Source organism: Crotalus tigris, unplaced genomic scaffold (assembly GCF_016545835.1).
Source record: "Crotalus tigris isolate CLP2741 ecotype Arizona unplaced genomic scaffold, ASM1654583v1 scf7180000018030.5226217, whole genome shotgun sequence".
Classification (NCBI taxonomy): domain Eukaryota; kingdom Metazoa; phylum Chordata; class Lepidosauria; order Squamata; family Viperidae; genus Crotalus; species Crotalus tigris.
This window is the reverse complement of record NW_024096786.1, coordinates 3,193,194-3,208,559: the sequence shown is the minus strand read 5'-3', so window position 1 is coordinate 3,208,559 and position 15,366 is coordinate 3,193,194. Positions and strand designations below refer to the sequence as shown.

The 15,366-nt window shown below is 34.2% G+C and overlaps 1 protein-coding gene across 9 annotated transcripts in view; it reads right to left on the bottom strand.

Moving 5' to 3' along the window:
* The window catches only part of ADGB (androglobin), a 79,614-nt gene that overhangs the window by 26,772 nt on the left and 37,476 nt on the right, over positions 1 to 15,366 (bottom strand). For all 9 annotated transcript variants that reach the window (XM_039346858.1, XM_039346860.1, XM_039346859.1 and 6 more), the window contains 7 exons: positions 13,783 to 13,927; positions 8,230 to 8,344; positions 7,584 to 7,751; positions 5,240 to 5,375; positions 3,274 to 3,405; positions 1,581 to 1,674; positions 1,337 to 1,471 (listed from right to left, as the gene is read on the bottom strand). In XM_039346858.1, coding sequence (XP_039202792.1) covers positions 1,337 to 1,471; positions 1,581 to 1,674; positions 3,274 to 3,405; positions 5,240 to 5,375; positions 7,584 to 7,751; positions 8,230 to 8,344; positions 13,783 to 13,927 — 925 coding nt within the window. The remainder of the gene's footprint in view (positions 1 to 1,336; positions 1,472 to 1,580; positions 1,675 to 3,273; positions 3,406 to 5,239; positions 5,376 to 7,583; positions 7,752 to 8,229; positions 8,345 to 13,782; positions 13,928 to 15,366) is intronic.

Sequence of the window (15,366 nt, the reverse complement as noted above, 5' to 3'; positions counted from 1 at the left end):
CGTTCTCTCGAGCACTTTTGTTCACATCTCCGTCGATCTCAGGGGGTATTGTTAAAGCTATGTTCCGCCCTCTCCCGGCAGCACTGGCTCTCATTGCAGCGGGGGGATTTAGTTCGATGTCATTGTGTATCCTACCATGGAGGCGGGGCTTCATCGGCTGCAATTTAACATCTTTCCTCTGCTGCGTGCTCCCGTATTTATCTTCACTCGCATGTACAAGCATCAACTGGATGTGGTATTTTTCAATGTTTGAATCATCCTCCTCCATCATGGTGTCCTCCATGCTCATCTTCCCTCGTAGGTCAATATTCAAGTTAAATCCCCCCCCCCCCGTTTCTGTGAGCAAAAGTCTGTTGGTATTTGGGCAGATTCCCCGCTCATGTTACTTTCCCTTTTATCAAGCGAACGGGTCGACATCACATGTTTTTTCTCCCCTCTCTGTATGGGATATTCACCTTTATTATTATTATGGGTAGTGCTAAATTTAGTGGTTCTATCCTCAAATTTCTTAAGTGCTCCAATGTCATTATTGTTGTTTCCTCCAATCAAAGGGGGTGTGGTTTCCCCTTGATGTTGTTGGGAGGTGTCTGGGTAGTCTATATCAGATTGTTTCTGGTAGGGAGGAGGTGTAGCTCCTGGTTTAGAATGTTGTGGATGTTGATTGTAAGGTTTGTGATATAAAGGATGATGGTTTGAGTTCTATTTTTGTAGCGCTTGTTGTGCTGGGTGCAAGTCAATGTGACGATTGATTGAGTTGTTATTCGAGATATATATATATATATATATATATATATATATATATATATATATATATATATATATATATATGCTGCTAAGAGATGCCCTGCAGTTATTTGGACAGTTGACATAGGAAATGTATATTACATTGAGAGGTTTTGAAGTAGCCATTGAGTATAGCAATTTAGAAAGAGGTTTGGCTTTTTAAAAAAATGTTTATTAATGTTCATGTCCGGTCAATGGGGAAAAAAATGAAAGTATTGCTTTATTTTTCAAATAAAAAAATACTAAGGAAGTCATATAATAAGTTTCTTTCCACATCTCAGACTTAACTTGTTTAAAATGAAATTTAGTCTTTGATGTTTGTGATATGGAAGGCAGAAACTGAAAGAATACTTAACAGAACAAGAGATTGCTGAGATTTACCTGAAAGGACACACTTTTCAGTTATAAGGCAGATATCTGAGATTTGGACAGGGGAACATAAACTAGGAAACTTCACTATGTGGATATTTGGGTCTCAGGTATATTAAGAGAATTAACAGTAAAATAAATTTTATTTCAGATTGCTGGCGGGTTATATCAATAATAAACTCACCTGAAGACTACAAACCAAACATTTGCTTGTTGATCCCCGTAGGTTACAGTATAATCAGCAAAAGTTGTCTTAGTCCATTCATCTTCATAGCAACGATATTTTTCAACTGACTTACATTTACTTTTAAATATATCTCTGTAAAAGATAGCATAAAAAGATAGACAGCCACTCATCTTACACCAAACTCTGGGTGGCAATCATATTATGGGGTTTGACAAATATGATATTTCAAGAGATGTATTACCTCAAAAACATTAAAGAACATTGTTCAAAATTTGAATCAATTACAGCCCACAACTTTTGAAGTGTTTCTTTGACTTTAGCATTCTCCTTTGTGCCTAAAATTACAAAAGGAAAAAAAAATAAACTGTTATGTAATATAAGGTGAATATTTGTAGTACAATGATAGCTTGTAGTACAATGATAGCTTGTATTATCCAAGTATTGTATAGATTTAAATTACTTTCTATCTAATTCTATAAATAAAATTCTAGGCTAGACTTTAACATATTTGAATACTTTATCCATGCACATATGAATCGGACTGACTCTGCTTGTGTGACCTCAACAATCCTGAGTGATGGCGATCATATTTTTCATGATCACTTGTTGTATCCCCAAAGTTCACTAGCTGTTTTTTTCAAAAGCTGGACAGAAAACAGACATGTGATTTCCTGAATATTTTTCAAAGTACATTCACATACCAGTGCAACTTTTCAGAACGATATTTTATTGGGAAAAACAATGTCAGAGATGAAGAGTTTCAAAAAAGAAATTAATAAAATCCTATGCAACTAGAAGAAATGGTAGCAAGAGATAGGATCCAATCTATACTATTTGGACCAAGTACGAGTTTCTATTGTGAAACTACTCACTTCAAATGGAAAGGTATGAAAATAATGATTTCGTGGGATAGTGAAGAAACCTAAGCTGTATAATGAGACACATTTAGTGGAAGGCAAACTTATTTTCTATATCCAACTACATTTTCAGCCTAGATATTGGCTAAATAAATTCTCAGTTCTTGAAGCTGCTGACATTTTTTTTTCCCCAGGAGCAAAAGCTCAGGAAACAGTAGCCTGTTTACTTTTACATTTTTATTATTTCTTAAGTTGGAGTTACACCTTCTGATTGAAGGGAGAAGTCCCTGTTCAGCAATTTCAATATGTCCTTTTTGGGAGTCTTTATAGAACATTGATTTTAACTTCTTATGATAATTAATGTATTTTATTTTATCTCTTTTTCTTAAGTTTCTTCTAGAATTTTGTACTAAACTACAGTTCTAAAAGGTATTAATCTTAATTTTGCATTTTGAATTTTTTTATGTGGCATAGTGGGGGTTGTTTAAAAATAAATCTGTTTTTCTTTTTTTATGCTTGACATATGAAAATGGATAGATAAAATAATCATGAGTAGTCATTCCAAACTAATTAATAGGTGATTCAGAAGGATAGTTTTTAATATTAGTAATTAGAGTAATTGAGTAGCACTTATTATTTTCTATTGTCTAACTAATAACTGCTCAGATGTTTTATAGAAATGTTTTACTCACATTTGTTAATTTGGTGGCAGATCAGAATTTGAATAATTGGATCCTTATTAGCTGATTTTATGCAGTTTCAGGTAAACTGAGCTTTGACTAAAAATGTGCTACAAGCATATTTATTGGAATTAAATTTGGCAGATATGTGTGGCAACTTCTGAATCTGTCTCTATGTGAATATATTTTTCTCTAGTCCTTGTAAGACTTCTTTCCAAGGGGATTATGTTTTAATTTCTGTCTTTATAAATGAATAATAAGTTGCTTAGAGTTGAATGCATCCCTGACACATCATGAAAGTATTCATAATAAATAATTTTACATTTCTCCCAAACATCCCATTAAAAATTCCCACTGTTTTAAAAATAACGAATAGATTAATTTGAAGAATCCTGACCTGGTTTTCTGCTATTCATCAGGAGCCTGATGTATGTTCCTCTCCATATGGCTTGCAGTTTAACTGCAGCTTCCTCTTCTTCAGGAGTAGACTCTCTATTCTGCCAAAGAGAAACACTTACCTCTGTTGTATCTGAAAATACATAAATACATATGTAATATATACATAGCACAACAAAAATTAAATTCATAGCATTCATAAAACACAATGGATGACTTGGAAAGAAATGCTTTATATAGCTACGATGAACTATCCTCTTTTAAATTGTTCTACGATCCTACTTGTGAAAACCTCGAGAGAGATTTTTGCTTGAAAAAGCAGTTAAAAATAAATGACCATATGATTTTTTAAATAGTATTATGATGAGTTCTAAGTATTAATAGTGAACTCTATTCTGAAAGTACTGATTTTTATGTATCCCAAATTATATATCAATGCACAAGAAAAAAAAATATGCGCACCCATATAACAATAAAATCCTAAACAAGGGAAACCTCACAAAGACTACAGAGGTATAATCCAAAAATGTAAACTCAGTGCTTATACCAAAAGGGACAGAAAATAAAACAGCACCATATCATGATCATATAAATGAGTAGCGTGCTGATTGTTAGAATACTGAATGTAATTTCACAAAGATATTGGAAAATGACTGCAAAAAACTGAAATGGTCACATCATATGAATATCTTCCTTATGAAGAAAAGCTTCAAAAGCTGAGTGTCATTTAATTTCATTCAAAGCATGACTATCAACTAAAAAATTGAAGTTGTAAGATATAGAAGAAGATATTCTTTTTTTAAAAAAATATAATTAATATACCTGATTTATCAAAGTTAGAAGTATTCTAGACTAGAAAAATCCAAAAAATTAGGTAAGAGACACATTGTTCTCTTTTCTGTCAGGAACTGATCAATACTGAAATCCAATTAAAATTCCAAAACATATCTATGACTGAAACTTTTTCAATGGTCTTGCTAAGTTCCTGCAAGTGTGTAGGGCCACTAAATCTTAATTACAAAAACCCAAAAGACCACTAAAGGGAAGGAAGAGCTAAAGAAAATTCTTAATCTTCAGTGCCATTATTTGGTAGCATTGGTGTTGAAATGACTGCAGCTCCAAAACTGAGGAAAAAAATTATGAAGACTATAATTTTAGGTTTTACTTAAAAACTTGAAATCCATTTATACATTCGTAATTTGGTTATGTATTCAATATTAGATGTCACATTTATATAATAGTAGGTTGGGCTATGTGAAATGAAGCCGTGTCCAATGCATATTGAAGACTGTGTCCAAACTTCAAAATGATTACTTCACTAGCTTTCAATGATCAACAGCATACACAAAGAAGGAAATACAGTTATTACTACCAGGGAAATGGACAGAAAAATTGTTATGTTTCCACTTCTATTCCAGTCCATCATTTCACATAGTAGTATGGCCAGGTACAAAATAAGTCCAGAGGAGTAGAGAATCCTGAGGGCATTCATAATTCAAATACATTCACTCTCACCATCTTGGCATGGTTTCTGGGCAAATTCTTTAGACTATTGCCTTCAATTTTCAAGGAATGATAAATGTCCCAAAAATAAAAATTAAACACTTTAACCAGTGGTGGGATTCAAATATGGTTCTCTGTGTGGATGCCACTTTCGGAAGTCCATTCTGGACCTGGACAACAAAAAATTAGCTACCGGTTCTGCTGAAGTGGTGCGAACTGGCTGAATCCCATCACTGACTTTAACTTCCTCAAATAGGCTTAATAATATAGAATTTAATTAGCTGTCTTATTTTAGATGTATGAGGGATAAAAAGGACATTTACCATTTTAATGAAGGAATGCTTAACAATGATGCTTTCTGTTTGTCAATATCAGAATGGCTGATCTTCCCTCTAATTCAATTATCAATAGAATATTTAAAGACAAATATTGCTGATAAATTCTGTCAGACATTCTTATTTTACCTGAGGATTCAGAGTCTTCAACAGAAACATCATTGAGCTTAAAATCCAGTGTAAAACTTCTGTAAGCAAATTCATAATTGGAAGGAACATTCCCTAATATTTGTTTCATCAGATGCCAAAAAGCATTATTGAAAGCCTAAATAAATAAACAACAGCAAATTAATTAAAATAAATATTCATATACATTTTATATATTATAACCAAGAAAACAGACCATTATTATATTATATATACACACATGCACACTATCTATCTATCCATCCATCCATCCATCCATCCATCCATCCATCCATCCATCCATCCATCCATCCATCTATCTATCTATCTATCTATCTATCTATCTATCTATCTATCTATCTATCGTATATTATAACTAAGAAAAAACAAAGTCAAGAAAATAGATGAGTCTATTTATTTGGGAATTAGTCCCAAAGATGCTTTTTCAAGAGGCAAGTGGACTTTCTTGTTCTTCTTTGGAGACCTTTTACTTCTCATCCAAGAAACGTCTTCAGCTCTGACTGGATGGTGGGGAATGGAAGGATTTATATTTCTTGTAGACAGCTGGTCATTTTCATTCTTTTAGAGAGTTATTGAGGCCACTTGAAGGTTTATCTGTGTCCTCAAGGTCACCTAAGTGGTGCAAATGGGTGTGCAAGTGGTTCCTTCTTGGAACTGCTGAAAGGATTGTGTTGTAGAATGGAAATAAATGATATCGTATCCCTCCCCCTCTATTGAGAGGGGGCTATTCAATTCTAATCATAGATAGTCTCTTTGATCCCTCTTTCAAACTTGAAAGTCCAATTGCCTCTTGAAAAAGCACGTTTGGCTTTGGGACAACCATGACCTGGATGATTGAGAATCTCCATAAACATTTGGGAACTATCTTTTACTCCTATCATATAAATGGATTATTTTCTTACAATATGAAATTTGATTTGATATTATCCAGTTTTGCTAAGAAGATATTGTAAAATATTTATTCACAGCATCAGATGTATTTATCTGATCATAATATATTGGTTTTCAAAAAACAAAATTCACACCATCTCAGAGACTTGTAAACATTAGGTGCTGTTTTGGGAGCATATCTGGGAATAAGACATCTATGATTCCTATAGATTCCCTGCTTGTAAAAATTCTTGTCACCTGAGAAGCAATGGCTGCAAAGCTCTCTGCAGTTATTGCAAATGGGATTCCAAGATTAGATCTACACCTTCAGAAGACAGGATTTGCATCCTATGGGTTAAGGAACCATCGTATAGCAGCCAGAGAAGTCTAAGTATTATTAGCTGAGAGCAAAGTATCTGGTTCTATGACCTTCTGTTCTATGCCCAAGAGACAGAAAACATGATAAAGTTGGTTTGGATCCTCTTAGATCTGTGGTGGCGAACCTATGGCACGCGTGCCACAGGTGGCACGCAGAGCCCTCTCTTTGGGCACACGTACCATCGCCCCAGTCCTAGGCCTTCAGCTGGGTTTTATAAAACCTTTTCGCTTTAGGCCTTCATTGCTGTGTGAAAAAAAAAGGTTCAATCAATCAATCAATTTCAATTTTTTGTGGGAAAAAAAAAGATCTCGCAAAGTTGGAATTGATTGATTGAACTTTTAATCTCACCCAGTCTGCCGTTACCACCACAGCCATGCCCACCCAGTGGGCCACACCCACTCAGTTGGCCGTGCCCACCTGGCATCTGACCATACATAAGTGGGTTTTGGGTTGTAGTTTGGGCACTCGGTCTTTAAAAGGTTCGTCATCACTGTCTTAGATGATTTGTAACTGGTATCTGGCCTAGGCTTTTTGTCAGCGTAGAAAAATGCCAAGACTTTTCAAATTATTCTGAATTAATAGCATATTTTCTTAAACATATTAATTATATGAGAGACAGCATTAAGAAACAATAAATAAAAGAGCATATACAGGTAGTCCTCAATCTATGACCACAATTGAGTGCAAAATTTCTGTTGCTAAGTAAGAAAGTTATTAAGTGAATTTTGCCCATTTTACAACCATTCTTGCCACAGTTGTTAAGTGTCTGGTGAAGTTGTTCAGTTAGTAACACGGTTATTAAGTGAATCTGGCTTCCCCATTGACTTTGCTTGTCACAAGGTCGCAAAAGGGGATCACATAACCCCGGGATACTGCATCCGTCATAAATATATGTCAGCTGCCAAACATCCAAATTCTGATCACGTGACCATGGGGATTGCTGCAATGGTCATAAAGTGTGAAAACCGGTCATAAGACCCTTTTTCAGCGATGTTGTAACTTTGAACAGTCACTAAATGAACTGTTGTAAGTTGAGGACTACCTGTACAAGTTAGTCTTCTTCTTCTTTTTTTTTACCTTAGAATGTTCTCTAGCTATTCCTGTGCCATAAAGACCAGGGGGGCAATGTGTTAATTCCAGGGCTTTTATAGCTTTGGGAAGATTTTCTGCATTCCCATAATTAATTAATACATTTCCAATGGCTTTCATTATAGCAGCAGCTTGTTCCATAAAACGATAGCTCTCCTGGGGGAGGGAAAGACATATTTTACCTGCCAATAACTGAAGAACTATTCCAAGTATATTTATATGCCAAATGTGTAAGTGGATGTAGTATATACTAACTTATAATGCTCATCAATTCCTCTAATCAATGACATCACCAAAGCAAACCATCAAAACCCACGTAGTGCAAGTGTCATCAGGTCATGACTCCACGGATATGATGCCTTATCTAATCTCACCAGGAAAAGGTTGCATCTCATATCTAAACTTAATGCTTAATATAATCCTGTCCTTGACTGCATTGACTTATGGTGACCCTAGGATGAAATGCTACTAAAAGCCAACATTTTCAAGCAAGCCCTAGCTGCTTTATTTTTTCAAAGCCAAGTATGAAACAAAAATAGAGACTGTAAATAAAATGAAATGGGGAGAAAAAAACCATCATAAAGTAAGTAATAGTCAATGAGAACACAAATCCAGTTACTATGGTAACAAATACCTTTTCAAGATTTGGTAGAACTATATCCTCTTCGCCAAATACGCATGGCACCATGCTACACAGATGGATATTGTGTCCTATGGGAGAACTTGCAGTAAAAAGCAACACGTGGCGGCTACATTTAAAAAAGCAACACGTGAAAGTAATTAAATTTTCCAAATGTAACATTCATAATTTATTTACACATAATAGAAAAAAAAGTGGATATAAAAATTCCCAGACTAAAATAAGCAAGGCACGGAAATCTGCATTTCATTTAACCTGCAAAAACATTGGGTAAATTGCAACATACACATGCACATGGAGATATAACGCCTAATCAAAAAATCATTCTGGTAGTTTACTATAGTAGCTAACATTGTGAGATGGATTCAAATCTTACGCACTACATTTTAAGCAAGATGCCTTTTTTTCTCTTCATCTCATTTTTTAAAATTTATAGTGTGACATTATTATATCTTACAAGGCTGTTTAACTATTCCCAGATACTGTAGATTAGTGACTGAGGCTGTAATTTAAGCATACATTTAAAATAATCACTTTAAAAGAACACAATGGGAATTACAGGGGCTGCCATAAAGAAGAGGGAATTAAGCTATTTTCCAAAGCACCTGAAGGCAGGACAAGAAGCAAAGGATGGAAACTAATCAAGGAGAGAAGCAACCTAGAACTAAGGAGAAACTTCCTGACAGTGAGAACAATTAATCAGTGGAACAGTCTGCCTCCAGAAGCAGTAAATGGTCCAACACTGGAAGTTTTTAAGAAGAGACTGGATAGCCATTTCTCCAAAATGTTGTAGGGTTTCCTGCCTGAGCAGGGGGTTGGACTAGATGACCTCCAAAGTCCCTTCCAACTTTACTACTATTACTATTACTACTATTACTTCTAATAATAGCTCAGAAAAGCAAGCCAAATCAATTCCCAGTACAAATCTCAGTTCTTTCATCAATTTATAAGTTGGGCTAAGCAAAGTACCTCTCAATCGCAGCACTTATATAACGGTTTATTGGAATTATTTTCTGATTGATTTTGTATATCAATATAATCCTTAACATTCTCGGTGATTAACAACAAAATTAAAACATCCATGATAAACAATGCAAAAAACAAGATAAAAAAGAAAAACATCAAAAGAATAACTGAAACAAACCAAAGTTGAGTCATCATAATTAATATTCAATACACTCTCCAGAAAAACTTAGGTTTAACCAATTTCTGAACTGAAGAGGGTAGAAGCCAATACCAGTTCCAAAGGCAGGCTATTCTCTAAAAGGCTACCACTGAAAAAACATTGTTTCTAGGCCCCAGCAACCCTCACTTAACAAGACTGGAATGCTCCAAGCAGCTTTCTTTAAAAGGCACATTGGAGGTCAACTAAATTTGGTTGGCAAGTTATCTAGGAGCCGAGCCAAATGGTGTTTTATAAAATAAATCTTTCCATCTTTGTGCATGCAATAATCTTGCTACAGTTACCATGTACAAAACAAAGTTCCATAACTTTTTACCAACTGTTTGTCCATCAATCCCACCTCTGGTCTCAATTGTATATAAATCTTAATGTCCTCTGAATCAGTACATGCAATTTGAATCCAGCATTTTCTAGCTTTTTTACATGTCCACCAAACATGATAAATATCTTTTCTTGTTATCCATATTTGAAACATAAATTTGAAGTGCTTTTATACATTCTAGAGTCTAGACAATTTCTCTAGTGACATATGCCAATGATATATCCTTTTATAAAAAGTCTCTTTAACATAATAATATAGCGTAATTTTCTTATTGTTTCATCTGTATAATCAGTTTTAGTCCACTTTATCATACATTCTTTCACTTGTTCTGTGTCAAATTTCAATATATTTTAGCAATTATATATTTATTCTTTGTGCACAAGTCCCACTTCAAACTCAGTCTTGTAATGTTCAAATCATTATTTTTTAAATCTTTCTATTAATTATAAATAAGACAGCCATTGGCAACTATATCCCTCCACCATCAATTCTTCTTTTGGCTTTACATCCCCCTTGACAAAAATTCTAGTACCTTACAGTAAGTTAGCAATTTGTGTTTATCTGTTATTTTCCATCTATAAAATGCTTTATGGCTAAGGGCCATGAGGGTGTTTAGGGGTACAACTTGATTTGTATCTGTATTTTCAATGTGGTACGTCTAACAGAATGTTCTTTAAAATCCATGTTAACTTTGAGTTTATTGTACCACATATATCCACTCAAATCTTAGGTTATGTTCTTCTCCTTCCAAGAGACATCGCTCCAAAAGCAGTGCTACTCTTTCATCCAAATCAAACAATAAGATGCAAAACATCATTTCAAATCAGATAAACCCAATTCTCCTCTTTCTTTTGCATGTTGTAATACTTTATATTTAACTCATGTTTTTCCCGTCACACAAATTTAGATATATATTTCTGCCATTGCTTAAATGGAGCATCAGTTGTCAAAATAGGTATCGTTTGAAAAACTTCATTCTAGCCAGGACATTAATTTCTATCACAGAAATTCTCCCCAGCAATGATGATGGTTGTTTCTCCCCTCTTAAGATGTCTTTTTAAACTTAATTTCACATCTTAATAGAGTTATTTTGAAATAACAGATAATTCACATTATATTTTACCTTCTTCTCGACCTTAGCACCCATTTTATTCATCAATTCTGTTTAATCTTGTATTTTCATATTTTTGTTAATATCTTCATCTTTTATTTATTAATCCTAAAACCTGCTTAATGCACCAAGCTCTTTGTTACTGGCAAAAGTCCTTAACATATAACTTTATATTTAATCTTTACTCCCACAATCTTAACATCTTGTCTTATATTTCTATTCAGTATTTTAAGAACCAAAATAAGGGACTGGGCATCCCTTTTTTGCTCTTTTTTGTATCTCACAGGGTTTTGTTAGATCTTCATTAATAATTATTTCTGCTTTCTGAGAAGTACAAATTGATCTTACTCAGTTTATAAAGTTCTTTCCAAAATTCATATCTTCCAGAACCTTGAGCAAAAAAGCCCACTTCAAATTGTCAAAGGTCTTCTCTTCATTTAAGAAAACAAATGCGGATTATTTTTCATCATGTTGTTTCAAAATATCTAACACATTTCTAACACTGTTTTTAACTGTTCTTTAAGTAAAAACCCACACTGATCCTCATGAATAAATTGTTGCAAAATTATTTTAGTGTACCAGCAAGAATCATTGTGAACAACTTGTAGTCATGATTCAGTAATGATATTGGCCTATCATTTTTTGTTAAAGTCAAATTTTGTCCTTCTTTATATATTAATGCTATATTGGCCTTTTGAACTCTCTGGCATCTTTTCTGCCTGTAAGATAGAGATCATCATGTTTTATAAAGGTAACAAAAATTCATCCTCAAAACATTTATAATAAGAACGTTTATAATAATCCATCTGCTCCAACCACTTTGTTAGTTTAATCCTTTTTATAGCGTCGGAAACTTCCCTTATTGTTACAGGTCCATTCATAACTTGTCTCTGCTTCTCTGTAATCTTTGGTAAATTTTGTTTCTTTAAAATATTTATCTCTTTTCTCTTGATAGATGTCACTTCTTTTATACAAATTGAAATAATATTGATGAAATGCTTTTTGTATGGACACATTTATTAATAGAGTATCTCCCTCCTATAATATCAATATATATTTTTTCTTTTCATAATTCATAATGCTATACTTCCCTGGTTTATTTGCAAACTCATCTTTTGCTTTACATAAATCGTTTTTATTTTCTTTTACTGTTAACATAGTTAATTGTCTTTGTGAAACCTTAATTTGTTGACAAATATGAAAGTTCTCTGAAAATTTCTTTAATTCTTCTTGTCTTTTATTTCATACAAAATAGCTTGCATTTTCTCCAATTCTTGGATACATGTTTCGTTCTAAGCTTTTACCATCCTACCCCTTTTGTCCTAGTTAGTAACCTGTTGAGGGATTGGTGAGGCATTTCTTTGCTAGTTTTTGTAAGATGTATGCCATCTCTTCCCAGGAATTTTATGATGGTAGTTAGACTGCTGACACAGAGTCCAAACCCTTCTTGGTGACATTATCTGTGAAGCCAGTGGTTGATCTCTAAGACCTTTTCTCAACCAGGACTGTTGAGAACAAGAAACTGTCAGTGTTCCAGTGTTTCTTCACCTTCCTTCCTAATGTCTTGTAGTCCCTAGATTTCTAAAATGTTTCTTCTGGCTAGGTCATTTGTGCTCCTCATATGGATCAAAAGAGAAGTTTAGCTATTGATAGGTTTAAATAATGTCATTAATCTCTCTATCATGTTCTGTAAATGGGCACTTAGGATAAACTCACCACATCATATTAAATTTGTGCATAGCCACCAGTTCTACTAAGCAGAGAATCACCTCAGTCATGATATGCTGCTTCTTTCTCAGGACAGCTTTTGGATTTCTTCAAGCTATTGAAGCCCGAGCGTCTTCTACAATGTTTTCTGGTATCAATGTTTTGTGGTTATCAAGCTTTGCTTGCTCAGGTAGCTAAAAGGAAGAGCTTGATACCAATTTCTCAGTTCTACTGTCTCTCATATTTTTGCTTCTTGAATTGGTCACATTCTTCCAGAATCAAGTGTTTGCCTCTGCCAAAGAGTTTTTCCCTCTGTGGTTTAGCATTCTCTTGCTTTCTCTGCTTCTCCTGGAGAGAGTCAACTGTCTTGCCTGGGAACTTTTCATCTTCCCAGATGCATCTTTCCTCAACTACATACACTTTCTCCTCCAAAGAGAAAATAAACTTGCATTTGAACAGGTGTGTTTTGGGTGTGTTCAGTCAAGAAGATAAACATTGCATAAACTCTACAGGTCACAATGAAGCTTCTCTCAGTATTTATATTTCTCTTAGCTTCTCTGCTTATTCCCTTAGACAAACTTGGATTCAATTTTTCCCTGTTTTCTTACTCTCTTTACAAGCTGCCTAGAGGTGCTGCTCTGATTAAGCAGTACTTTGGACTGAAAAAAGACAGGGACAAAAAAAAAATGAAGAAAAGGGGACAAAAAAAATATAAACCGTGTTTCTTCTTGACCTTTCTCACTAAACGGTGGTTTTCAAACTCTTACAGTGATTGAAAAAAAGGGTAGCGTGTAATTCTTGTACAATTTCTGCTTAAATAATCCATCAAAGCTTCTATAATCAAAACAGAAAAGAAAAAGGAAAGTGAAGAATTCCCAAGGCATGTTTCCAAATGGTTGTATAAACATACAAAATGCATGTGGTTCTGTGTAACAAAAATAAGATCCATGTTTACAGAGAGATAAAAAATGGATGCCTCCCAGTGTACAACATATATATGATACCTATATAATATATTATCTCCTGTTACGAGCTTTTATACCTCCAATATCATCTGCAGAAAACAGCAACAGCAGGATGTTATTGCCCTCAAGTTATGCTTGATGTGGGTTCCCTCTCAATAGTCACCTAGCTGGCTACTATGGGAACAGTGAGACCTTTGATCGGATTCAGAATAATGTTTCTGTTCTTTAATGAGTGACATAGAAAGAAACCAGCACATACCCAGCAGGCAGACTTATTACAGCAGCTTTAGTAGCATATGTGTGGATCTTCAGGATTAACTGCCCTGGAGATAAATGTTTCCATGAGAAACTTTCAACCATGAGAAACCCCATGGGAACAACTTGATTTTCTTTCTGTACAAGTGCTAGAAAAGTAGAAAACAGAACATATATTTACAACTAAGATATAGTCATACCTCTTTTTATAAATGCAAAAACAAAAGGAGCACAAAATATCAGGGAAATTATATATTCCAGCAAACAATCTTTGTACCAAATAAGCTACAGTGAAAAAAGCTCATCATTTTTTTGTGCTTTGAATTTACTTAGGCATCACACCAGGATATGCCATGAATTCAGAACTGTATTCAACTAAAAAAAGTTAATCCAATATAATCTTATACAGGACTACCAAGAAATCCCACTGAGCTTAAAAGAAACGTATTGTGCCATAACTAAGAATAAGATTGAGGCCAAACATATTTTCCTCTATTTCTTCTCACTTTGAACAGGTACCGTGTAATTCAAATAATGAAAATGCCAGTAATATTTCTATGCTCCTTTTCCTTGCCCGTTCAATGAAGTTCCATTTTCAGCTGAATGACCCAGAGACACTTGCTTTATGAGGGGGAAAAATCCTTAAATGACCTTGTAGTCATTTACACTGCCAATATTCCATGCAAATACTGTATTCCTAGAAAGATATTAAATCCCACGTAGTTAGTGTTAAAGATTTTAACTTAGATACAGACACATAAATGGAAGCAAATTTACTTTTTGCAAGTGCTCTTATACTTCTATGTATGCTTTGGAAAGTTTTTCTTCATACAGCCCACCAGTACACCCCAGAAACAGCTTGTTTGAGAATAAATTGCTACTGTGCTTGATGTTATATTTGTCTGGAATGGCATAGAATCTCCTGCTTGTGTTGAGGGTTGGACTAGAAGACCTCCAGGGTCCCTTTCAACTCTGTTCTGTTAGTATGTGTGTGTGTGCATGTACACATTTCTGTATGAGTGCATTAGGTCCAGAACTACAATATATTCCTAAGTAGGTTGATAGGGGATTGCAGTGAGTTATTATGTTGACATTACAATTCACCAAAAATTGTAAATTATCTTGAAATTTCCAACAATCCTAAATATTCTGATGATGACAGACAGCCACTTCTTGAACTTGTCCATTTTATTAGAACACATTTGATTGGGTGCATTCTTCTGCTTACATCTGATTTATAGCCCAATTATTTTGCTAAATATGTTATTAAGTAATCTTAATTTTTAATTTTTTTAAGTACTGTAAGGTTTAAATGTGGTAGAAAAATAAAAGAACTAGAGATATACCAGAGAAACATGGAAGCTGGAAATACGATCATGAAAACATTCATTGGTTTGGACAAAGTCAGTGAACCTGATTTGGAAACAGGAATTAGAAAGCAGTAAAATATTCAAGCTATTATGGAGAAAAGAAGCAAAACATAGCTAAATATTGTTTGCAGTTTGCAGAATGGAAACCATAAAACCATCAGATGGAATGTGCAGATGTACACATGATGCCACTAGTTATATTTCCATGGGGATCAAGT